At 39.5% G+C, this 26,695-nt stretch overlaps 1 protein-coding gene across 2 annotated transcripts in view; it reads left to right on the top strand.

Moving 5' to 3' along the window:
* Positions 1–26,695, top strand: part of GPM6B (glycoprotein M6B) — a 163,065-nt gene that overhangs the window by 63,461 nt on the left and 72,909 nt on the right. The window contains exon 1 of one of the 2 annotated variants that reach the window (XM_079123251.1): positions 24,523–24,550. The exons of the other annotated variant lie outside the window; for it this stretch is intronic. Coding sequence (XP_078979377.1) covers positions 24,538–24,550 — 13 coding nt within the window. The 5' untranslated portion in view covers positions 24,523–24,537. Of the gene's footprint in view, positions 1–24,522; positions 24,551–26,695 lie in introns of those variants that run through there. 2 annotated transcript variants of the gene reach the window in all.

Genomic DNA, 26,695 nt, shown 5'->3' on the forward strand with positions numbered 1-26,695 from the left:
GGAATAATTAGCAAGTAGAAGGTAGGGGAAGACAAAACCCTCTTGCCCCAAATGAACCATTCTTATTTTTCCCCTACTTTAAACACCAAATAGAGGAAAATCCACAAGGTGGTAGCTTCCTTTGGGGTGAGTGTGTATATGTATATATACACATATATCTGGCTTTATTAAGTTATGACTTTGCATTTTTAGTTCTCACTTTATAGATTTGCTTTTTATTGTCTCATCTGGGACCACATCAAATCCTGGTTTAATCAAACCAACTGTCAATGACATTGGTGGGGGATTATACAAATTAGCAAAATTTGTATAAGGACAGGTCATGAATGATACTAAGAAATTGCCCTTAAGTCTTAAGAAGGTGATAAAAATATTGGGGTTATATGGGAAAATGTGCTTATTTTTCAAGATACTGAGACACCTAGTGTGAAATGTCAGAATGGCTTTAATGTGCTTTAGAAAAAAGGAATAAAGCAAATAAAAAATGACCTTTAAAATATGGCATAATGACCTTTTAAAATATGGTGAAATAACCTTTCACATATTACATACATTCCAGTGATACAAAGGACCCATATGGCCACATAAATAGTTTCTGAATGATTCTTTTTTTTTCCCCTGGTTTTGTTTTGCAGAACCGGGGATTGAATCCAGGAATGCTATGCACTAAGCTTCATCTCCAGCCCTTTTAAATTTTTATTTATTTAGTTTTTGTTGATGGAGATTGAACCCTGGTTGCATTACCACTGTTACATTCCCAACCCTTTTTATTTTGAGATAGGGTCTCACTAAGTTGCCCAGGCTGGCCTCCAACTTAGGATCCTCCTGCCTCAGCCTCCCTAGTCACTCGAATTACAGATAGGTGCCTGGCTCATCTTTCACATTTTAGAGAACCTTGGGATCTGGTTAGATTTGTTTTTTCCCCTTATTGCAATCCACTTTTCAACCTGTAAAGGAGGCCTCACTTGTGGATGGACAGCATGCCTTACTGGGACAGAAGGTGCTATCATCTAGCTGGGATGTGTTTCTTTTACCCACCTGAGGGTGGAAAAGGATTGCTTTGTGGGAGGTACAGTCAGGGAAGTGTTTGCTCATGTTCTGTGACCCAGGCCTGACAATGCCATTGAACATACACAGCTGGGAACTGAATAGTTCCATCTGTGTACTCACATGAACTCCAGACCTGCTGTCCAACTTGGAATTGAGATGGTGCTCCCAATTACCCCAGTGGCTTGTCCATTATTCCAGAGGGTGACACAACATCATGGCATGTGTATGACATCACTTCAAATGTTGCCAGATAACTGGCGCACTCATGTTGGACATACGGCACTCCATCATGGAGAGTGAGTTCCACTGGGAACAGCTATTCTTTTGTCCACTATCCCCAGTGATTATAGGTGGATGTCTAGTAACTCAAGTTCACAAACTGGCAAAGATTCCTTCTGCCTTCAGAGTCAGCTGCAGGCCATCTTCACAAATAGTAGATTGTTCCAGACCACCCCAGACCATCTGACTGGATCCCTTCCTACACCGCCACAGCTCATTCACTAATGTTTCTGATAAACAGTTTAAAGTTCCCTGTGACATTATCTACTGACACACGGTTTTGGGTACCATTCCTGGTGACACAGGATTTATGGATATTCATCAGGGAACATTTGCATGTAGAAAATTTTGGTTTGTTTGCAGTGCTGGGAATGAAACCCAGGGCCTGCCACATGTTAAGCAAGTGCTCTGCCCCTCATATAAAGTTTTAACAAATGAAACTATTAAATGTTGAAGACAAAGGTGTAGACAGCTTGTATGTATGTGTTGCCCTTGATGAATAACCACTCAATAACAATGATCAGTGATCTTCTAAGGACATACACTTCTGGGGACCCTGAAGTATTTTAGGACCCAATCTCTAGTCTCAGGCCTGATGATGGCCATCATCTGTTGCTTATGGCTTCTTTCTGGATCTCTGGTTAAAGGAGGATGCCTTAGGTGCTCATATCAGGTTACTTTCTGTGACAGATGAATCACCATTAGTCTTCTTCTTCCTACATAACACATCATTCTAAGCCATCATGGCTTTTTTGTTGTTGTTCTTGTGGAGTTTTTGCTTGCTTTTGTTCTTTATAATTCATTTTTACTTTTATTGTAGTAAAATGTGGAATGTAAAACTGACCATTGTAACCATTTTAAAATATAAAATCCACTAGCATTTAGGGCAGTGTTATACAAACGTCACCACTATATAATTCTAAAACATTTTCATCACCCCAAAAAGACACCCCACTCCCACTAAACAGTCACTCCCTGTCTCCACCCTGCCCTATATCCCTGGCCCACAAATCTGCTTTTTGTCTCCGAATTTGTCTGTTCTGGATATTTCATATTAATAGAATCATACAATAGTGTCCTTTCGTGTCTGGTTTCTTTCTCTGAGCATCACATTAACTTTCATCCATATCATGGCATGTATCAATATTACATTCCTTTTTTAAGCTGGGTAATTTTAAATAATTTTTTATTGATATGTATCACATGTACATCATTTGTGTACAAATACAAAATATGTAACTTGAACTTCTGTAAAAGCAATCCACTTGTCTAAAAAGTACAACCATCACCCAGATAAAGATGCAGAATATGTCCCACATCCCACAGTCTCTTTGTGCCCTTTCCAAGATGTCTTTGCTATCAACTTTCTATTGCAGTATATTAGCTTTGGTTATTTTTCAGTTTCATATAAATGGACTCGTACAATCTTTTAGAAATGGCTTCTTTTGTTCAAGATTATGTTTGAGACTCATCTACAGTGTTATTACAGCAGGTTTTGTTTGTTCGTTTGTTTTCCATTTCAATGTAGCATGACACTGAGGATATGACAATTATTTTACATTTCTCCTGTACATGGCCATCTGAATTGTTTCCTATTTGGGGCCATGATAGGGAAATCTGCTATGAACTTCCTTGACCATGTCTTAGGATAGATGTAGGTTTATCCATATTTATGTAAGCATGAAGTTTTCCAAGGTGATTTTGTAAGTTTATACTCCCATCTGCAATGACTGTTCTAATTCTTCTATGTCCTCGTCAATACTTGGAATTGGATGATTTTCAAATTGTAGCATTGAGGTTATAATTTCAATTTACCTTTAAGGAATGATGTTGATTGTCTTTTCATATGCTTTTTTGGACCCCTGGATACCCTCTTTTTATGAAGTGCTTGGTCAAATCTTCAGTACACTTTTTTAAGCTAGAGGAAAAAGCTAGAGGAAAAGGGGATCCTGTGAAAATAGAAGGAAGATCAGTAGAGGAGAAGCCAGGAACCAAGAGGAAAAGAGGAAGGAAGGAAGGGAGGGGAAAGGACAGGGAAATGAAGTGGACCAAATTGTTTTTCTTTTTTTGGTACCAGGGATTGAACCCAGGGGTGCTTAACCACTGAGCCACATTCACATCCGTAGCCATTTTTCTATGTTTTTATTTCGAGACAGGGTCTAGCTGAGTTGCTTAGCGCCTCGCTTTTGCTGAGGCTGGCTTTGAACTTGCCATCCCCCTGCCTCAGCCTCCTGAGCCACTGGGATTACAGGCATTTGCCACCACCCTTGGCAATCAAATTATTTTTATGTGCGTGTATGAATATATTACTATTCATTCCAATTTTATATATAGCTATAATTAACCAATTAAAGAATAAATGGAAAACTAATAGGGTGGAAGAAAGAGTACAGTGGAGGGAGGAGAGGAGGGAAAGAGTCATTTTTCTTCCATGTTTTCTATTGGTGCATTACAATTATACATAATGGAATTTGTTGTTACATATTCATACATACACACAATATAACAATATAATTCAGACTATTTCATTCCTGTTTATGACTGACTGCTATTCCATTGTATAATAGGTCATGTTTTACTTATCCATCCATCAGATGATGGACATGTGGGCAATTTTCAGCCTTTGGCTATTTTAAGAGTGCTGCTGTCCCATGCATGTACAAGTTTTTGAGCACCAGTTTTCAGTTATTTTGAGTGAATACCCAGGAGTGGAATTCCTGGGTCACGTGGTAATTGAAAGACTAACTTACTGAGGGTCTGCCCATGACCTTTTTGCTGGTCCTCTTCTGTCTGTTCTCTTTTTATCTTTTCTTTTTTTCTTTTTTCTTTTTTTTTTTTTTTTTTTTGGTACTAGGGATTGAACCCAGGGGTGCTTAACCACTGAGCCACATCCCAGCCCTATTTTGTATTTTATTTAGAGACAGGGTCTCACTGAGTTGCTTAGCACCTTTCTTTTGCTGAGGCTGGCTTTGAACTCACAATCGTCCTGTCTCAGCCTCCCAAGCTGCTGGGATTAGTGGCATGTGCCACCACACCTGGCTGCCTGTTCTCCTTCAAACCCATGTTGGGACTTGCCTTCACCTTGATTCCTTTTCCTGCATCTTCCCATGACTCCTGCATCCTTGATAGTCCACCAATGCCCCTCATACAACTCTGCCTAAAGAAAATACTTTCATATTCTTTTATCTCCATTTGTGTCCACCCAGTTTATTTTGGCTTTGACAATGATGTTTATTCTTCTACCTCCATCCAGTTGTCAGCTTCTCAAGGACGGAAATAGATTCTAGTTCTCTGTGCTTAAAGATACTTGTTACTATTTTTGCCCTTCTATTGTTGGGCTATTCTAGTAACAACTGGAAATTACAGAAATAAGTTGTGGGGGTTGGGTGTAAAGCTCAGTGGTACAGTACCTGCTTAGCCAGTGTAGGCCCTGGCTTCTGTCCCCAGCCACAATCAACCTAACAAAAAAACAGGTTGTGATTCTATTGCTCATCCAACTCAGGTTTTCATTGAAATACAGGCAGGATAGAGTTTACTTTTTTTGAAGTACTAAAACATCAGAGAAATAAAACATAGATCAAAGAGAGAAAGGGAACTTGGCAGGGGTAGGGGGATTCTTATGGATATAAGGCACAAATAAAGATTTTTAGAATAACAATAATAGAATTAAGGCAGTCTTCCTGAGTTTGATCTCATTTAATCTTCACAACAACCTTGTAAGGTGGATTCTCTATCATTATCCCCACTTAAATACAAGGAAAGGCACAGTTAGATTTACTATATGGCTCAGGGCCACACCGCTCTCAAGTGGCAAAGTCAAAACCTTGGACTCCAGAGTCTGTCTCTTTGACCTCTTTTCTAGTCAACCTCTCATATCCTTTGAAGAATGTATACCTAAGATGGCACCAGATACCACAAACAGCCTGGCTTAAACAATGGAAATCTCTTCTCTCACATTTTGGGAGTTCAGAGGTTCAAGGTGTAGGCAGAATTGATTCCCTCTGAGTGTTGTGAGGAAGAATGCATTCCCTTCCTTTCTCCTGCTTCTGGCCTTGCTCGCAATCATGGTGTTCCTTCACTCTGTAGACTCGTGGCTCCAATTTCTGCCTCCATCTCCACATTTTCTGGGAGAGTCTCCTGTGTGTCCAAATTTCCTAAAGTCAGTAGTTACTGGATTAAGACCCACCCTATACACTCATACATTGCTGGTGGGGCTGCAAATTAGTGCAGCCACTCTGGAAAGCAGTGTGGAGATTCCTTAGAAAACTTGGAATGGATCCTCCATTTGACCCAGCTATCCCACTCCTTGGCCTATACCCAAAGGACTTAAAATCAGCCTACTACAGAGATACAGCCACATCAATGTTCATAGCTGCTCAATTCACAATAGCCAGACTGTGGAACCAACAGATGTCCTTCAATTGATGAGTGGATAAAGAAACTGTGGTGTGTATATATATATATATACACACACAATGGAATATTACTCAGCTATAAAGAATGGTAAAATTATGGCATTTGCAGGCAAATGGATGAAATTGGAGAATATCATGCTAAGTGAGATAAGCTAATCTCAAAAAACCAAAGGATGAATGATCTCGCTGATAAGCAGATGATGACACATAATGGGGGGTGGGAAGGGGGGCAAGAATGGAGGAAGGAAGGACTGTATAGAGGGAAAAGAGGGGTGGGAGAAAAGGAAAAAATAACAGAATGAATCAAACATCATTACCCTATGTAAATGTATGATTACGCAAATGATATGCTGTTACTCCATATGTACAAACAGAAACAACATGTATCCCATTTGTTTACAATAAAAATAAATTTAAAAAAAGACCCACCCTAATCCAGTATGACCTCATTTTAATTTGATTACATCTGCAAAGTCTCTATTTCCAAATAAGGTCACATTCTTAGATACTGGGGATTTGGGACCTGAACACAAAATTTGGTGGCAGGGGCACAATTTAGCCCAAAGTAGCACATCAGCTTGTGTTTCCGGAGTCTGTAGGCTCTTGGCTGGTGCCACACCTTTGCCACTTTGGAGAGTAGACTGCTGTCATTACTTCCTTGTACCAACAGTGTAGGGATTATCAGTGAGCCTCCAATTTTGAAAGCTGCTCTCCAGTTTGTGTGTCCCCTGGCACCCTACAGAATGTGTTAGGTATACTTTGTGCTCAATGAATATTCACTCTATCAAGGAATATGCTGTGTATTGTACTAATTTCCCCCAATATATTTTTTTTTAATTGGTCTTCTCAAGCCCTAGAAAAGTACAGACTTTTTAAAAATAAAAATGTTTTACTCACAGATGGGAATCTCAATCTTTTTTTTTGTATCTGTTTACAAACTGTTGAAACAAAGGTTTTGACTGCCTCATAATACTTTGCTTTTGGAATAAAAATATAAATGTATCCATTGGAGATTGCTGGCAGCTCAAACTGAAATGTGTCTTTGCATGCACAATATGCATGCAAAGTATTCTCATGTGTTGTTCAGGGTAAGAAAAGATGACATGGTGGTTATGTCATTTAAAGCAGCTCAGTCCTTTTTTTTTTAATGCTGTATTTAATTTTTAAAAGACAAAGCACAGCTTAATGAAATGAGATCTTACTATTTTGGTGATGGAAAATGTGAAGGTCTGGATACATCAGACACATTCTAGAAGGAAATGCACTCTTAAATGTAAATGTTTGGTTTTTAATCATTCATCAGGCAAAATTTGAAACATTTGTCTCGTCCAGATCCCTAGAGCACATTTTTATGGCACTTACATGGAATGAAGCAGCTGGACTGTGATATAATCAGTATCATTGGAGGGCTGAACGTATGGCCGGTTTCTTTCTAATTGGCCCATTTAATCCCAAGACTGCTCTACAAAATTGATTCAATCAAGCCTTTTTAAAAAGGAAAAAAATTGCAATTAAATTCACAAAATCTGAAATGAATCATGTTAAGGTGAGTAGTTACTTCAGTGGCATTTGGTATAGTCAAAATGTTGTGCCAAGCACCAACTCTCTCTGGTTCCAAAACATTTTTGTCACCCCAAAGAACACACTGCCATTCCTCTTTCAAGAATCAGGAAGCAGACATGGAGATGTACAGCCCTTTTCCTGAAATTCTCTAACTGCTAAGTGATGGAGGCCATGTTGGAACCTGAGCACCAGACTCAAGGCCACCCTGTACTGCTTTCAGAAGATCCATGCTTGAACCCAAGCACTCTCTCCCTTGCATTCTGGATAGTGGGTTTGCAGTTGGGCTCCTTTACTTCATGTTCTTCAGTGTCAAGCAGGTGAGATAGCTGCTGGTTATTGAGGCCTCAGGGTTACACAGAATTCTTTACCTTATTCCTTTCCTTTCTTTATCAAACTTCCAGACCCTAGTTCTGCAGAGCACACAGCACTCCAGGTGGGCATTTCCCTCTGTTTCTCCATATTCTACTTCCAGATCTGTCTCCAGACTCTTCCACTCACTCTTGAGAAAATTCCATCTCCTTTCACCAGGACCAGGACTAGGTTGAAGCAAGAGAGAGATGTAAAGAGGCGCTTGCTCTCTCAGTCATATAAGCTGAGGTGCCACTCTTTTTTATTTTTTTGGCCTTACCCAGTCCTGCTCTTGCCATTTATCTCCTCCAAGATCATGATCACTTGACACTATCTCTCACTTTTTGTCTCCTTTTTAACTTCTCTCTTCTATTAAATTCTAAGATCTTCCTTATTTCTGATTCTTTGTCCTTTTTCTCCTTTATTTCAGTCCTCTATGAGGTTCCTTCTGCTCTGCCCACCTCTAAATATTTTCAGTTTATGCTTATCTTTTTTCCTTGCCCTTCAAACCCACCTGGGTCTTTTCATCTACTGTGTTCTCCCAACTTTGTGTTGATGACTCTCATACCTAAGTTCTGACCCTATTCTCTTTCCCACCCTCAGCCCAGGGAACCATACTTCTGGTTAGTCTGGAAAGTCCAAATTGATTCCTGTTTCCTTGGAATCATTATTGTCAGAGCCACCTGTTACTCTCAGATGTGACGTGCAATAATCCACCTTTATTCAGTTTGGTTTTCCTCAGTTCCAGTTATTTACAAGCAACCTCAGTCTAAAAACATGAAATGAAGAATATCAGAAATAGGAAGTTTTAAATTTTCTTCCACCCTGAGTAGTATGATGAAATCTTGTACTGGTCTGCTCTGTCCCATGTGGGAAGAAAATCGTCTCTTTATCCAGCATATTCAAACTGTATGTGCTACCCATCCCATTAGTTAATTAGTCACCATCTTGGTTATCAGATTGACTGTTGTGGTATTGCAGTGCTTGTGATCAAGTAGCTCTTATTTTACTTAATAATGACCCCACAGCACGTGAGTAATGGTGCTGGCAATTTAGATATGCCAAAAAGAGGTGCCTCCTTTAAGTGAAAAGGTGGAAGTTCTTGACTTACTAAGAAAAAAAAATCATATACCAAGTTTGCTAAGATCTATAGGAAGAACAAATGTCTAGCCATAAAATTGCGACAAAGGTAAAAGAAATTTGTGGTAGTTTTTGCATGGTGCTAGCGATTAGACCCAGGGCTTCATGCTTGATAGGCAAGTGGCTTACCACTGAATGACCTCCCAGCCCAATTTGTGCTAATTTTGCTGTCATACCTCAGACTTCAAAAGTTATGGCCATGGTGTGAGACAAGTACTTCCTTAAGATGGAAATGGTATTTAAATTATAGGGCTTGGTACTATCCAGTTTCAAACACCCACTGGGGGTCTTGAAACTTATCCCCCATGGGTAAGGGGGGCTGCTTTATGGTTACATACCACTACCTCTTCCCTAGTGCCCTTATTTTACTAGAATATCTCACAGGCATATGAAATGGGACAGATCAAAAATCAAATTCCTCAGTGTCTTGCCTAAAGACTGTACCACCTTGATATTCTTCTTCTTGACTAATATCTAGATTTGATTTATTTCTGTCTGTCTTTTGTGGTGCTGGGAATGGATCTCAGAGCCTCATTCATGCCAGGCAAGTGCTCTACCACTGAGCTACACCTGCAACCCCTTGACTGATTAGATCTATAAGGAAACCTGGTGGCGTTTGATGAACTCAGATCTCAGCTCTCCAAGATGAGGGGTAATCACCATCCCTGCAGGAATAGCTGGGTCCACTAGCCTCCACCTCTGTTCCCTGATTTCCCCCTACCATGGATTTCCCCCTACCATGGATAGCAAGGGCTCTGTTCATTGCATACTTTAGTTCAGTGCTGCCCAACAGAATTTCCTTTCATGATGGAAATGTTCTATGTCTGTGCCGTCCAATATGGTAGGCCCTAGCTCTAAGTGGCTGTTGAGCACTTGAGATGGGCCTGGCACAACTGAGGAACTGACTTTGTAATTTAATTTTTAATTAATTGAAGTAATCACATGTAGTTAGGGACTACTATGTTATAGACCAGTTCTGCTTCATTACTTCTCAAACTTTAATGTGCATGCAAATCACCTGGAGATCTTGTTAGAAGATGGAATTTGCTTCAGTACATCTGCACTAAGACTTGAGATTCTGCATTTTAACAGACCGCAAGGTGAAAGCAATGCTGCTGGCCTAGGAGCACACTTTCAAGAGAAAGACTCTAGTCAAACCCAGTGATGGTAACCCTGGCTTACATTAGTCACACCTAGGAAGGCTTCCAAGTCTGCCAGGTGCCTGGGCCCTGCCCCAAACCAATTAAGTCAGGATCTCCTGGAGTAACTTGGGCATTGGGATGTTTGCATAGCTTTTCTGGTGATCCTAATGGAAGGTGAGTCTAGATGATCTGCTCAAACAAGACTTAACTGAAGGTTTAAGGTTAAGAAAATCAAGTTAACCCGCAAATACAAGTCCAGCAGCCACTGGGGAGTCCCATGTGGCATCCATTCTTCTTTATCCTAGATTCCCTAACGGGGTCTCTCTCAGCCTTCTCTCACAAATCTCCTGAAATTGCAGCTGCTGAAACAGCTCTAACTTCTTTCAACACATTTGGAAGCTGCCAGACTTCTCTTCACAGTTGTAAAAAACTTTGCTTTTTGCAAAGGATTGTTTTAGACAATGTAGTTTTTCTGATGAAATGCACACAGATACTATAAAAAAATTTATACTTTACACACATGTTCATTGTACAATGTTTAAAAAGTAAATATAAAGGCCAGAGATATTAAATAATTGAGTCCCTTCAAAGACTCCATTCAGGGCATCAGATTCTCCCTAAAGCCATGTTGGGGCTCTATTTCCTGTACTTGTAATAATCTGCTTTGAATTATCTCTTCCAAACTGAGAGCCCCTCCAAAGTAGGATCACTGACCTAATTCTCTCTACCCCTCCAACCAGGCTACCATCAGAATATCCTGGGGAAACTCCCATAGACCTACTGTTTCAGAATCTCACAAGGGCCAAACCCAGGACTTGTGTGTGTGTGTGTGTGTGTGTGTTTATTTATTCACTGGTACTGGGTATTAAACCCAGGAACATTTTACCACTAAGTTACACCCCCAGGCCTTTTTATTTTTTATTTTGAGACAGGGCCTCGCTTACTTGCTGAGACTGGCCTTGAATTTGTGTTCCTCCTACCTCAGCCTCTGGAATTGCTGGGCTGGACATCATGTGTTTAACAGTTTCACAGACAATCTTGATTTGCAGGAGGGAATATGCATCCCTGCTCAAGAGCCTAATGTTGCTTCTGGCACATGGCAAACAGTGAATAAATGTGTTGAGTACATGGAAATAAATGAGTTTTGAATTCCATTTGTCAGTGGAGAATCTTAGCAGATCCCACCCTAGCCCAGAGATCAGGGTTAATGTCACAAGAAATACATATCAACACCATTTGTCCCTGATGCCATACACTGCAAAGTACACAGCATCATTATTCTGGTTTCCTTCCCAGGAATTTATAACCTCAGCTGAATCATGAGGAAACATCAGACAAACCGAGATTGAGGGGTATTCTACCAAAGGTGTAAGCAGTACTCTTCAAAAGAGTCAAGGTCATGAAAAGCAAAGCCTGAGGAACTGTTGCAGATTGAAAAAGGCCAACAGATGTGACAACTAAATGTGGTGTAAGATCCTGGAGTATTTGGGGCATTAATGAACAAACTGGTGAAATCCGAATAGGTTCTGTACTTAATAACATTGTACCAAGGTTAATTTTTTTGGTTGGTAATTGTCGTATAATTACATAAGATACTAATATAAGTTAGGTGAAGGATATACCAGAACACTCTGTGACATTTCTGAAAGTCTAAAATTATTTCAAAACGAAAAACAGCAAAACAAAAAGAACCCTATATCCATTCGCTATTACCGGACATTCCTCCCAACTCTGCCTCTAAACAGCTCTAAGCAACCATTTATTTCCTTTCTGTTTCCCTAAGGTCACCTACTCTGGATCTATAGTTTAAATGGAGTCATGTAATCTTGTGTCTGGCTTCTTTCAATTAGCATATTTTTGAGGTTTCTCCATGTTTTAGTATGGATCAATACCCCTTTCCTTTTCATGGTCCAATATTCCATCATGGATATATATGTAACATTAAGATTATCCATTGATTAGTTGATGGACACCTAGTGTCTTTTGGATCATTATTGTGAAGGCTTTTGGTTAAATCCTAGGATGGTACTCTTCCCAGTCTCCTGCATTCTATGTGTCTGTTGTTCCAGAAGATACATTTTTGAGATAAAGCATCTATGCCATCTCTAAGCATCCCACACAGTATTGTTTACTTATGTGTATGATTAACCACTTTGGAATGTCTTCAGAATTAAAGCAAGAAATGTCTCTAGGGTTGCAGAAAGCAGGGGGTGGGGGAAATTTGGGTTAAGTTATGTGCAAATCAATAATCACCACTTCCGACAGTCAAGCAGTGCATTGCTTTATTGAATGTGTGTGAGAAAAAAAAGATATCAATTGTACAAAAATGCGATTGCCAAACTTTGTGGCAACAAACTTTTCTGTGGAAACAGCATACATTGCTTTCTGTGCCATGGAATTTACCCTCATTTGACCCAAAGGGTAAAGGAAAACTTTGTGATGCTTATGCAACCATCACATTTTAAAACTTAATCTTTCACATGTAGGCTGGTTAATAACCAACAACAGACATTTTTATCTAAGAAAAGATGACTAAGATCCTGCATTTTGCTTTTAGTGAAAGCTGATTTACATATCTAATTCATGTTCTGTTAGCAGAGTTATGGGAAATAGAGGAAATGCAAGAAAAAAACCTAAGACTTGTCTTAGACCCGAGTTAAAAGTTCTTTAGTTATATTCACTTGTGAAAATTATCTTCCAAACTCAAACTGAGTAAACTCTGTCAACTTATGCTACTGAAGTGCTGGTCTTTTACTTTTGAAATCTAACAGTTTCCAGTTATTGCTCTCTACCATCTATGAAAAACTTTTCATGTTCTAGAAAATTCTTTCCCTAACTCAAATCTTCCTCAGTGTTCTGATATCACACTTAGACACACAATAGAGGCATTTTAACTGAGTCTAAGAGTTCAGAAGAGGTGCTGTACTAGGTACTTGTGTGCATAGTTTCTAATCTGCCTACCAGTCCTTCCACAGTTAATAACTCCTTGGAGTTATGCTGGAAGTGTGCATCCAGAACTGGACACAGATATTGTCTGGGTGGTTTTTGATCATTTGGTATAAGTTGTAATTGGCCTTTTTGGTGAACAAATCATTTGAGCTTCTGTTGATTATTTATATCAATTAAGCTTTTTCAGTCTTTTTTGTGCTGCTGCTGAGTCTATCTCATCTTGAAATCGTACGTTTGGTTCCTAAGACCCAAATTTAAAATATAACATTCGTCCCCATTACATTTAACCTGTTCAGATTATCCTCAGCTTTGTTTTGTTAAGTTCCTTTGGGCATCTAACAATTTTGGTCAATGAATGGGTTGGCCTCATTTCCTAGCTTCATGTCACCTGCAGACCTGATCAAGAAAATATCAATAATTTCTTTGTCCTTGATAAGCTTGCTGAAATAGGGAAGGGCCAACCCTAGAACACTGTGACTCTTAGAGGCTGCCCAGTGGTGCCATGCTATTATCACCACTTCTGGATCCAGCTTTGGGATCCATTAGGAATCAACCTCTCTGAAGTTCCTTTCTTCCATGTTCATTTGTGAATAGGGTAGCTTAAAAAACGTTTGCAAATACCCTGTTAAAATCCACATCATTTGTATCTGGAGAATTCCTTCAGCCTAACAGTCTAACCTTATCAGACGGAAGCAGAAAAGACTGATCTTATATCTAATAATCTCTGCATCTTCTCCTAAGTGCTCATGAGACATTTCTTAATAATCTATTCCAGAGTCTTGACTAGATATATATGTCACATTCACCCATGTATGGTTTTTGAAGCATATATCTTTCTTCCCTTTTGAAAATTGCAAATGCATTTCCCTGACTCCATTCATATTACAGGGGAGGATTTAGTTATTTTATCTCCAAGTGTCTAGGAGTGTAATTTGTCTTCACCATAATATTTAAATTCACTTACAATATCTTCTAATCAATCTGGTGCCTCAGTTCTCTTCTGCAATTTTTTCCCTACTCTTTCCTGACTGAAGGTCATCATTGCTGTCTATTTTGGCCTTTTCAAAATAAAGTTGAAAAGATAATAACAGGGTTTTCTTTTACCTGTTAAAATCAAAAGATTAGGGCTAGGGATATAGCTCAATGGTGGAGTACCTGCCTAGCATGCTTGCACAAAGCCCTGAGTTCAATTCCCAGTACTAAAAAAAAAGAAAAAAGAAAGAAAGAAAAAAAAGAAAGAAAGAAAAAATTAGTCCTTGAATTTAGCCCGTGATCTCTTCTTTTTTGATCCTAAAGTCTTAAACTGCTTTACAGTTGATAAAATGCTCTCATGTATATGTGATCTTTATAACTGCCCAGTGAATCAGTGATTTTGCTGCTACGTTTTGGAAAGGAAGAGCAGAATCAAACTTCTGTTTAGTAACATGGAGGGTGAGGTGACTCTTGAAGGTCGTTGGGCCTGTTCCTGGGTGCCTCCTGGACCTTTCCCCTCATGGCCTTGGTCACATTTATCACATACTATACTACAAAAGACTTGGAAAACTCGCCTTTCTCATTTGGTCCTCTGGGATTCTTGTTTGCCCTTTAATTCATGCCATTCTCTATCATTCATATGTGTGGTGTGGGAAGGGCATTTCCCAAATACCACTGCAACTTCCTGTGTTTCTCTTTCGCTTTCCTGTGGGGCTCTTGACAACTGTATCTCTAGAGCATCTGAGATCATCCCACTCCTCCAAAGCAGTCTTCCTTTAAAAACTTTGACCCTGGAAGCAGGGCAGGGTGGTGCATGCTGGTAATCTCACTGAGTCAAGAGGCTGAGGCAGAAGGATGGCAAGTTTGAGGTCAGCCTCAGCAACTTAGCAAGGCCCTCAGCAACTTAGTGAGACTCTGGCTCAAAAAAATAAAAAGGGCTGGGGATGTAGCTCAGTAGTAAAAAGCCTGTTGGTTCAATTCCCAGTACCAAACAAACAAACAAAAATCTGACCCTGGTAGGAAAAAAAAAAATTGCCTTTTAGGGAACCTTTGGAGGTCCTAAAGTCAAAATTGCTCCCTTCAGTGTGCACATGTGCCCTGGTACCAGGCCTTTACCCCCACTGCCCAATGTGAGAAATATGGCCACTGCCTCTCAACTTAGTGCCAGGGAGTCAGCATTTGGTCTAGCTCAGAAACCTGCTTTGTTTGCCCTCTGCAAGAGGGAACTGGCAGCACTAGTAGGCAGGACAAATCAGAAGTTATCAGATACTCTGCTTTTTTGCTGCATAAGACTCCAACAAATCTGCTTCCCTGGTTTGACATTACTACACATATCCTTGGAGAGATGGGCAGAGGGTTAAAGGTGAACATCAATACTTTCAGATCTGCCTAGTCTCTTGCTGATTTCCCATGGTCCTCTGTACAACAAAGTGGGAAATCAAGCAACAGATGACCTTTTAAATATTACTTCATTGGTTCAATTTATAGCAACTTTTTCTCTTGCCTTCACTAACCACTCACTGCTTTCAGAAAGAAAGGAACCACCATCTGCAATCATTTATAATCAATTTGGGATATAGTAAAATAAGATACTATAAAGAATTGCTTTAGGAAAAATACTAATATGCCTATCACATATAAAACTGCAACATGAGTAATTTTCTCCCTGGTTTCTTTCACCATTTCATTGCAAACTTGAAAAAGGACAGGGATGGACTAAAGGGAAATTATTTCTTTGTTGTTTTGCCAAAGACCTCATCCCTTTCCTTTCAAAATGCCACAGATCCTGGAGTTTTGAAAACTGCTATAATTATCACAAGGCAGCTTTTTCTCTGGGAAAAAAGTGAGTGAATTTCCCATTAGGAGATCGTGGTTAAAATAATCTATCAATGCTGGGACCAAATGTAACTAGAAAGTGTGTTCAAAAGCTGCATTCATTCAGGACGGACAAAGAACAACCTTGCTCATAATGAGCCCTGGGAAGCGGCCAGCCTGGGAAAAAGGCCACACAATTGCCATTTTGGCATCTGAGTAACTACTACCACCTTACTTTTGCTTGTGGTGTAACAGCTTTTGTGGTTTTCTCTGGGGCTGAATCCCTGGTGTCTTCAAGCAAACTTTCCACTAAGTCCTGTTGTCTTTTACTCATTGTAGCATCGTGATCCACCATTTTTACAGGAGGCAGAAACAGATACAGTGTCCTGAGTGAGCAAAAGAGCTCAGTGAGTTTTTATTTCAAATGGTTGTAGTATGTATATATATATATATATATATATATATATATATATATATATAAGACATTTGTTCTCATCTAGAAATAAGAGGAATTAAGACTGTGATATTATCTGTATCTTGCTGCTCAGTTTTCAAGGATTGCCCCTAGAGGATCTTTTGATGAAATTAATTACATAATATGTAAAAAATGTGCAAGATCCTTTATCATCAGAGCAGAACAGAGAAGGCTGCTATTTCTAAAGATTCTGCATGCTACCTAAACAAGAAACAAAATAGTAGGGGGATTGGGGTGGGAGAGATTACTTTAAGGCTAGAGATGGCTTTCTGATTATGACAATTTTTAATGTGTAGTTCCACAAATGGGAAGTGAGGGCTGGAGATGCGGCCCATGGTAGAGGGCTTAAGGCCCTGGTTCAATCACCAGTTTTGCACCACTACAGGGGTGGGGAGAGTAAGGGCATTAGAATTGAAAGAGATAGGGTGGGGGGTATAGCTCAGTTGGCAGAGTGCCTGCCTTGCATGCACAAGGCCCTGGGTTCAATCCCCAGCACCACCCCAAAAAAAAAAAAAAAAAAAAAAAAAACAAATTGAAAGAGAGAGCTCAGAACAGGGGGTGGGGGAATTCATAAAACTTTTCTCTCACTGGAATTTTTCAAAAGCTCCACAATATACAGTCATTCCTTGGTATTTGAGAGGAATTTGTCCTAAGGTTCCCCATGAATGTCAAAATCCATGGATGCTCATGTCCCTTATATATAATATGGCATAGCATTTACAAATAACCTATGTATATCCTCCTATATACTTTAAATCATCTCTAGGTTATTTATAATACCTACTGCTATGTAAATGCTATGTAAGTAGTTGTTACATTGTTTAGGAAAAAATGACAAAGAAGTCTACATGTTCAGTACAGACACAATTTTCAAAACATTTTCAGTGCACAGTTGGTTGAATCTGGGGGTGGAACCCGTGGCTACAGAGGGCTGACTGTACTTTTATTTATTACTATTTTACATCCCTTATGTTGCCTACCTACCCACCACGTTATTCTTACTGTTATAATATTATGAAAATTACTGTTCGAGTTTAATTTCAAGCAGAAAGCATGGATTCCAGAAGTTGCAGAGACTAAGACTGCAGAATGTTCTGTGGTCTTCATCAGAATAAATGTCCACTGAGTTGGTTGCCTCTTACTCTCTCCAGCCACAATGTCAGCAAAAGAAAGGCACTGCCTGTGCTTTACCACGTTCTGTCCCTTATTCAACCTGGGTCTCCAGGAAGGGGAGGTCACAGCTAAAAGGCAAACAGAAGTTCCTTTTTTGACTTTTAACTTCCAAATATCAAGATTCACTTGATGTGCTTTTTGGGTTTTTTTTTTTTTTTTTTTTGGGGGGGGGGGCTGGGGGGTAGAGGTGGGGTGTACCAGGGATTGAACCCAGGGGTACTTAACCACTGAGCCACATCATTAGTGCTTTTTATTTTTTATTTTGAGACAGGGCCTCACTAAGTTGCTCAAGGCCTCACTAAGTCGCTGAAGCTAGCCTCAAACTTGCAATACTCTTGCCTCAGCCTCCTGAGTTGCTGGGATTAACAGGCACACACCACCATGCCTGGCTGCTTTATAGTTTTGACTTTACCTTTCTTTTTTTTTTTTTTTTTCTTTCCAAAACGTTTTTAATATTTATTTAAAGGATAAAAGGGTTTCCTTGTCTAGGTCAGTCTAACCTGCCTTTGCAATTCAGAATATTGTTGGTAGAACATACAATAATTTTTAGGCTAATTATAATCTTAGTGACTATCTTGACTTTACCTTTCTTAGGCTTGACCCCACTGAGCCGTGCTAATCCAGATGAAGATTTTGATTTTTTACCATTTCTGTTTCATGAGCTCCTGAAGAATCTGACATTCTTCCCTTGAAAAGTATCTAAAAAAATTATGCTCATTTTGTCTATCTCTTTTCCAGGGGCTCACAACATGAAGCTTATGCTGGGGGATTTACTTTTCACATCTACCCTTTATTTCTGTTTTGAATTAGTGTCTGCATATATTACTTTTGTTAATTGAATCTTTCCAGGTTATTTTTCCATTAGGAAATTAATTAGAAGGCCAAGAATCTGAAACAGATTTTTTTCTTATTTGATGAAGTACGATGTTGAGTCCTGAGTCAATTTGAAATTATAGTGTTCATTATTGACTTTTTCAGTACTACAATATTTATCATCATGATTGCCAAAGAACATTGTTGAGAGCCAAAATAAGTAAATGATTACCAGTTGAATTCTTATCTGAATTATTTTGAACATACAGTATGAAATCCACTCTATTTAAAGACATACAAATACATTAAGGAATTGACTGTATTAATGATCTCATTTCAGGTGGGGGAAAATAAATCTTACAGTTTGTATTATTAAAAGGGTAAGAATGGATAATTACAACGTCAGGACAAAAGTACTTGGACACCTACCTACCGGGTTTTCACAAGGGTTTATCTTATGTGACTGGAAATTGAACCTAGGCATGATTTGCTACTGAGCTACATCCCCAGCCCACTTTTATTTTTTAATTTTGAATCGGGAGCTTGCTAAGTTGCTGAGGCTGGCCTTGAACTTGCCATCCTCCTGCCTCTGTCTCCAGAGTAACTGAGATTACAGGTGTGCACCACTGTGCCTGGTGGGAGCCATTTTTTATACTAAATCTTATACCTCAACAGGGAGAGTTATAAGATTCCTGTGCATCTTAAATCACAATCTTTTTTCCCTTCCCAATGAGATTTATACAACATTTGTATATGTGTGTGCTATTAAAGTTCACAAAACTGAAATAAGGGTGGAAAAGGTGGCCGGGGGTGGGGGGGCTCTAATAAGGATTATCTTGTTTTTCTTCTAAAATTCCAGTAGTTTTATACTTCTTATAAGAAGAACCTGGCCAGCTGATATTTTCTTTTAATTTACTGGGAAATATTTTTCTTAGTATGTGTGTTCGTACTGAGAGCTGTTTTAGTTGTTGCTATTATTGCGATATCAGTTGCTGAAATGATAAAACATGGATTTCTTTTTAACCTGGGACTGAAATGGAGGATGGAGAAGAAAAGAGAGCCAAGAAAAGCAGTGATGTTGCCAGCAGGCATATATTGGTGAGACTCGTTTTCATTTATTTCAGTAGCTGTACATCCTTACTTTCAAACACTATTGAATACTCTGTGGGTGGTAGGATCGTGTGTGGGAAAGAGCTTAGTTATAATAGCTGACATTTATTGAACGCTTGCTATTCTAAGCACATTATATGTATTAACTCATCTAATCCCCATGACAACCATATGGATTAGCAGGGTTCAAATCCTGACTCCTCCACTTCCTGGCTGGGTACACTTGTACAACTTAGTTTTAGTTCATCTGAAAAAAATGCTCCCTTAGGGTTGATGTTGGCATTAAATGAGATTGTAGTTATAATGCCTGTATAATTGTGCCTGGTATATTTAAAAAGCCTGATAAATGAAATAAAAAAATAAAAATCTGTTTATACAAAGACTTAAACATTTGTAGCAGCATTATTCAGAGTACCCCCAAACTGGAAACAACCCCAATGTCTTTTAACTGATAAATGGTTTCAAAGGCAGTAACAGTGACGGACATGGCATGCCCATACTGTGGAATATGACTCAGCAGTGAAAAGGAAAAATATGGATATGTACAAAAACATGGAAGAATCTCAAACATTAAATGAAAAAAATATATACAAACACTGTATGATTTAATTTATGCCATTCTAGAAAAGCCAAACTATAGCAACAAAAAGTAGATCAGTGGTTGCCAGGAGCCGGGAAGGAAATGAGCTACTGGAAGATACCAGGATATTGTGTAATGGGGGAGCTATTCTGTATCTTGATTGTGATGGTTGTATAACTACAGATAATTACTAAATTTCGTCAAACTGTACACTTGAGAATGGGTGAGGTTTAATGTATGTAAATTATAGCCAAAGCTAGAAACACACTTGCTACAAATTGTGAGGTTGTATAACATTAGACTTTCTCGTATTTTAGAGCAGGTGAATGAAAAATCTTAGATCGTGTTTTCAGGAGAGTTTGAATTATTTCAAAGGAGAATTAAGCAGGTGATATTGAGCCCTCCTCATATACCTGCCTGCTAGAAACTGGCTGGATTGGAGCATGTTGGGAACATGTGGAGGTCTTCAAGATTTGTCACCTTTATAGATAGGGCCACAGAGTACTCCTGATTGTCCCATTCTGTGATGAAGCCAGTATATAGTGATTTTTTCCCCCCTGATTGTTTAGTGTCTCCTCCCAATTCCAACTTCAAAGACATCACACTGGTAGCTTCAGATTAGATTGGCTATGTTGGGGATATTTACACTGTGAAAATCATAAAATGCCACAGAATCCAGTCTCTTCCCATCCTCGCTGATTGTTAACCATTTACCAACATACTGCTGATTGTGATCCTGAATAATTATGAACTTGAGAGAAGGGAGCAGATGGAATGATCTAGAGGTGGCTGGGGAGGTGTAGGGAGAACAACAGAAACAAAAAGATACTCATAAGGGGGATGAAAAGGCACAAATATTTAATGCTGAAAGAGAACAAGTAGAATTTTTTTGGTGTGGTTTCCAGGAGAACTTAAGCAGCGGGATGCCATATCCCAAGCACAGATATAATCAGCTTTTAGGAAAAAGTGGGTTGCCTTTAGACCTTTAATAAACAGTGCCTCTTGCTTCAACTTCTTCCGGATACACGCAGCTCTTTAATCGTCAGTGTGCACAGTGCTGATTTGGATCCCCTTTTCTGTGCCTGCTGGTATTCTGCAGGTTTCTGCCACACGGAAGGAATCACAGTGACTGAATTCGTGTGCTAATCCTTCTCTCAGGACTGTCCATACTGTGCATTTGCAGTACAAAATCTTACTCCTCGACCTCATTAAAGTGCAGACTTCAGAAGAGCCAGGAATTTGTGCGTTTCTGTCTCCAAGCACTTACTACTGCACAGTTGTTGGTCAAGAACTGCTGATTGAAAAAAAAAAAAAGAATTTAGGCATTTTCAGGTTTAGGTAAGGTGTAATTGTTAAAGATCAATTAGCATTCTGTTGTATAAAACAAACCCAAGCCTTTCTTAAACGTTTAAAAAGAGGTATAACTGGATTGTGTAAACCATGAGCACAGTGCTGTACTCTGTTGTTGGAGAGTATCCATCTGCCAACATGTCAGTTTCTTTGGACAGTATGGAAATTGAAGTACTTTACTCTGGAGGTTTCTAAGAAAGAGGAAAGCTCACTTCGTGGGCTTAAAACCCAGAGCCCTTTATTGCATGAAAAGTTATGCATTACCTAGAAATTTTCTGATCTTTTGACTTCTTTGTTTCAGACTGTACACCTATGTAAGTGATCATTGATGAGTGATGTTGGCTGATAATTATTGCTTCATTCTGTTCTACTTCTCTCCTGCCTCATTTGTAGTAGGATGAGTGAGGTGTGAGAATGGAAGCAGAGATGAGAGGGATGGAGATTAGACTTTGACAAGTGGCCATTAGAAACTGAAAAAGGAAAGGAAATGGATTCTCCCCTGGAGCCTCCTTAAGGATTCAGCCCTGCCAACACATTGACACCTTGATTTCAGCCATTTGTGAAACTCATTTCTGATTTCTGACCTCAAGAATTTGAGAGAATCAATTCGTGTTAGCTTAACCCATTATGTCCCAGTGTCCCATTTATAGGTATATATAGGATTAGGGGTTAAGTCCATTATGATTTAATGGGTTAAGTCACTAAATCTGTGGTCATTTGTCATAGCAGTCAGAGGAAAATAGTAAACTACATCTTGGGAAGATTTAAATACAGCATCCTTTCTTTCACACTTCCTTGTGCATAGGGATCACCTGGGGATCTTATTAAAATGCAGATTCTGATGGGGTTTGGGGAGGAAGGGGAGGATTTGCAATTACATGGAGCTCCCAGGTGAAGCTGAAGCTGCTGGTATCTGCCCACACTTTGAATGGGGAGGCTCTGCAGGGGGTATTCCTTTTCTCTGCTTCTCTCTCTTTAATTGCCTTTGGTCAACTTCAGGAAAATATTGTATCCTGTTGGGGTTCCTTAGTTTCTAGGAGCATGTAAAGAATTAGAAAAACGTTTCCAGGCAAGCCACAAAGACTTGGAGTAGAGCCAATGTGGGAAAGAATAAAAAGGGCTGCAATTATTCAACCTCAAGAAAAGAAGGCTGAAGGATGATTTAATCATGATATGTAAGAAACCAGAGTTAATAAGTGGGAAATGGTGATTAACTGCTGCTCGTCTCTACTGAGCCAACTGGGGGATACAATAAGTGCAAGAAGAATTGGGGTTTAGGAACTCAGTACTGGCAGGGAAGATTGTGGTTTTCTTTGACTGATAAAATTTTGTAGCTGCAAAGGGCTGGGGAATCCATCTTAGCTCTACCCTTTCATTTGCTTGATATTGAAACTGAGGCTGACTGACCTTTGGAAGGTCACAAGCAAATGACAAGAATCTGGAGTAGAATTCCTGGCTTGAGCGTGTTAACTGCCCCCTCCCCTACTGGAGTCTGTGCTGTGTGTATAAAGCTTCAGGAGTTGCTTATCTCTTTGAAATGATTTAAAATCTGGAGCCTTCCCCAGTGACTGAAGTATTCTATATCTTGCACTTGTGTTTGGTCACCTAGGTGTGTATGTGTGTGTGTCCAGCTCATCAAGTTGTATACCTAAGTTTTATGTGTTTGTGTGCCTGCTGTTCAGCAATTTAGAAAATTTTTGCTAGCATTTAGAAAATGAACATGCTAAACTCTTTGTAATAGCTCCAAACTGGCAATGATTCAAATGCCTTTCAAAGTAAACTGGATAAATAAGGTATATTCCTATGATAGATTTGTATAGAGCAGTAAGAGTAAGTAATATGCAGCTGCAGAGGTCAATCCTGCAAGCATATTGAACAAAAGAAGCCAGGGACAAGAGAAAATAGTCCATAGAATTCCATTTATAGTAAAGTAAAACCTGAACCAACTTATCAGTGGCATTAAAAGTCAGGGTAGTGGCTTGCTTTGAGGGTAGGCAGGGTGGCACATGGGACTCTGTCTGGTTATCTGGGTATGTCAGATTCCTGAAAATCAAGTGAGGTATGTGGCTATCTTGCATATTTTCTTTGTGTATTATACTTCAACAAAAAGTTAACTTTAGGTGGGTGTGGTGGCACTTGCCTATAATTGCAATGACTAGAGAGACTGAGGCAGCCTCCCATCTAAGTGGGGTTTTAATAATGACAGAGGACATCAACATCAAATTCAGGGCTGTCCTGGGCAATTTAGTGAGACCCTACCTCAAAAATAAAAAGGACTGGGGATTTAGCTCAATGATTAAGCACCCCAGAATCCCCCTGCCCCAAAGTTCACTTTAAAATGGGGTCATTTGAAGGTTGGCAAAGGCAATTCTCATAAGCCAGTCTACTACTAAGTTTTGGAGAATTTAGTTTTATGATCTATTTTAAAGAAGTACAGATAGACTAGTTAGCTACTTTAGAAAATATGTGTACTTTTATGGAATACCTAGAAAATACATGCTACACAGAGAAATCTGGTAAGGAATTCACATATTTAAATCTCACTCATAAGCCAAAGGCAATCTATTCTATGGTTTGCTTTTTCACTGAACTTGTACAGTCTTTCATGAAAATCTCTGAAGCCAGCACCAACCCTCGGTTCTTTTTTGACCCTTTGTAGTGCCTCAGAATGAAAGAATGGGGTCATTTTTGAAAAGCAGCAGCTTGCGATAAATAGTAATTTTGTTAGGAGTCAGTTTTGTCATGCCAGGCACATTTCCCTGCAGCAGGGCCCGGGGAGCTGCAGTGGGGGCTCCAATGGTGTGAAGTGGTTCAAGGCAAGCAGTCGACCAATCAGAGCTCGTCACCCTGAGCCAGCCTTCACCCGAAGCCACAGCCACTTTCTGCTATTGGTGGTGTACCTTCGAACTAACTGGCTAGCTTACCTGAAATAATTTCATCCTGAGACACTGTGCGGAAAAGAGTTGACATGGCAGAACTAAAAATGCCACCTTCCTAAGAGTGTCTGGCAAGGTTGGCCCTTGTCTGACTGGCATCTGGGTATCTGGTAAACCATTCCCTGCATTGGTATAAAACTTCGCCTGATGAGCTGGCTCAGGGTGCCTGGACTGTTAAGGCAGCGTGGCTCATGCCCAATACCTGCTTCCCTTCCTGGAGTCTGGAGTTTGGCTGTGGTTAGACAGAGGGTGCTTCTGTAAGCTTCCCTGGGTAGAAATGTGCACGTGTTTTGTTTTCATTGGCTGAGTCAGCCGTGCATGACCCCTGAGGGGAGGAAGGGAGCATAAGGAAGTCTGCACGTAGATTCTTCCAGACTCCATGTGTCTCTTTCCCTTATGATCTGCATGTCCTTATTATGTTGCTGAAATGAATCCTGGCTGTAAGTACAATGATTTGCTAAGTCCCATGAGGTCTTCTGTTGAATCCTTAAACACAGGCTGGTCTTGGGAATGCAGGTACCTAAAGAGAGCATTTAAGGCAGTTTTTCAGATTTTTCCCTCCAATGAAACAGAGCTCAAAGGCAACCTTGTGTGCTGTTGGTGAGAGTGCAAACATGAAATAGCCTGTATTGAGGACGTGTCAGTTTCTATCAGAATCATAAGATCATCGATAGTTTGATCCAGGAATCCTACTTCTGGAAATTGTTCCTAGAGTTTTAACTATGCCTGTACAAAGTGATGTGTGTAAAAGTTTTTCATCATATTCTTCTCCCAGCCCTTACTTTTAAGAGCAGAGATCAGAAACTAGCGTGTCTGTAGGAAGCTGACTGAATCTCCCAGGGTATACATGCAGCTGCAATAAAAGGATGACCAAATTGTACATTAATATTTTGAATGATTTCTCCTGTGTAATATAGAAAGAGCAGAATACAGAATAGCGGATCTAGTATGGTATTTTTGTGTGTGTGCAGAAGGTGGGAAGTGTATGTTATGCCCAACAACTATTAAAAATGATCACCTATAGAGGGCAAGTTAAACAATAACTGGAGGCATTCTTGATGTATACTTTGTCATATTTTGATTTCTCAATTGTATCAATGTATTTGTGTTAAAATTTCTGAAAAGATTAAAAACAAAAATGGTTAAGTATAGATGAGGTGTGAGTAAAATTAAGAAAAACTGTATTCTCCAGACTTTTAACTTTGCTTGCATCAATTATGCCCATGAGTCAGCCACTTGTTTTTGTAAATTAAGTTCTGTTGGAACACAGTCATGTGGTTTTTTTGTTTTGTTTTTGTTTTTAGTAGGGATCAAACCCAGGGAGGGGCTTTACCACTGAGCTCCATTCTCATTTATTTTTATTTTTGAGGTAGGATCTGGCTAAGTTGCTGAGGCTGATCTTAAATTTGGGATCCTCCTGCCCCAGCTTCCCAAGTCATTGGGATTACAGGCGTGTACCTCCATGCCTGGTGTTCCCATTCTTTATTGTGTATGACTGCTTTTGTACTATAATGGCAGAGTTGAACAGTTGTAACAGAGACAAGATGGCCCATAAAACCTAAAATAGTAATTATATGACCCTTTACAGTATAATTACACAAATGGTATGAATCTATATCGTGTACAACCATAGAAACTAAATGATATACCCCATTTGTGTACAATGAATCAAAATGCAGTCAGTAAAACAAAATAAAACAAAACAAAAAACCTCACACATCATATGTGGGGTCCATTTTTGACAGAAATATCATTATAGGGTACATGACTTCTTTTTGCTGCATGCCTCAAAGGCTACACATAATTTCAGTGCTGTGTTTCATTGCCTTTGTGCAAGATGTTTACTGCTCCCATTTTTTTCCAGAGATGCTGAGAGCTTAAATATGTTGCCCACGCTCACGTGTGGGGTTTGGCCAAGGTCCAGACTCCCATCCTCTGAACCCTGTGCTGTCCACTGTGGTACCCCGACTTAAGACTTGAACTAACTGTGCTGACTCACAATCAGAAAGACAGACATGCTGGTCAAAGTGTTCTTTTATTTTTACTGACCCCCCCTCACCAAAGATAATGTATTGAAAATGTTGCTGTGGGTTGAATTCCTGATTCTGTTTCCTTTTCTCTTCTTGCTATCAATTATGGTGGTTATGTTCTAACAAATTGATTTTTATTCTACTGTTGTGCTGATGACTTTTGCGACTCCTATGTGAAGGTAATTGCTAGTTTCATTGTCTTAACATTATGATGACTGTTAGTCTAATCCAGAATAATCAAAGATTTTCAGCCTCAGGCTGATTATGTTCAATTGTTTCACCACTCATTTGTTGTGAGTACTTATGGTGCACTCATGTACACATCTGACCTCCGGGCAGTGACAGTATGCACAAAATAATCAACTGACAATGTGAGACAGTATGTGATTATGTCAAAATGAATAGCACAGGGTGTCGGTAGCATAAGAGTTCACAGAATGCTAAAGTGGCAAGGAAAGGGCTTGTGGAAACCTGACAGTTGTTATTTTCTCAGCATCTGTTGAATCAGTCCTCTTTTATCTAATTCTGTTTTCTACCTGGTTCAAGCCACCATCA

Source organism: Sciurus vulgaris (assembly GCF_902686455.1).
Source record: "Sciurus vulgaris genome assembly, chromosome: X".
Taxonomy (NCBI): domain Eukaryota; kingdom Metazoa; phylum Chordata; class Mammalia; order Rodentia; family Sciuridae; genus Sciurus; species Sciurus vulgaris.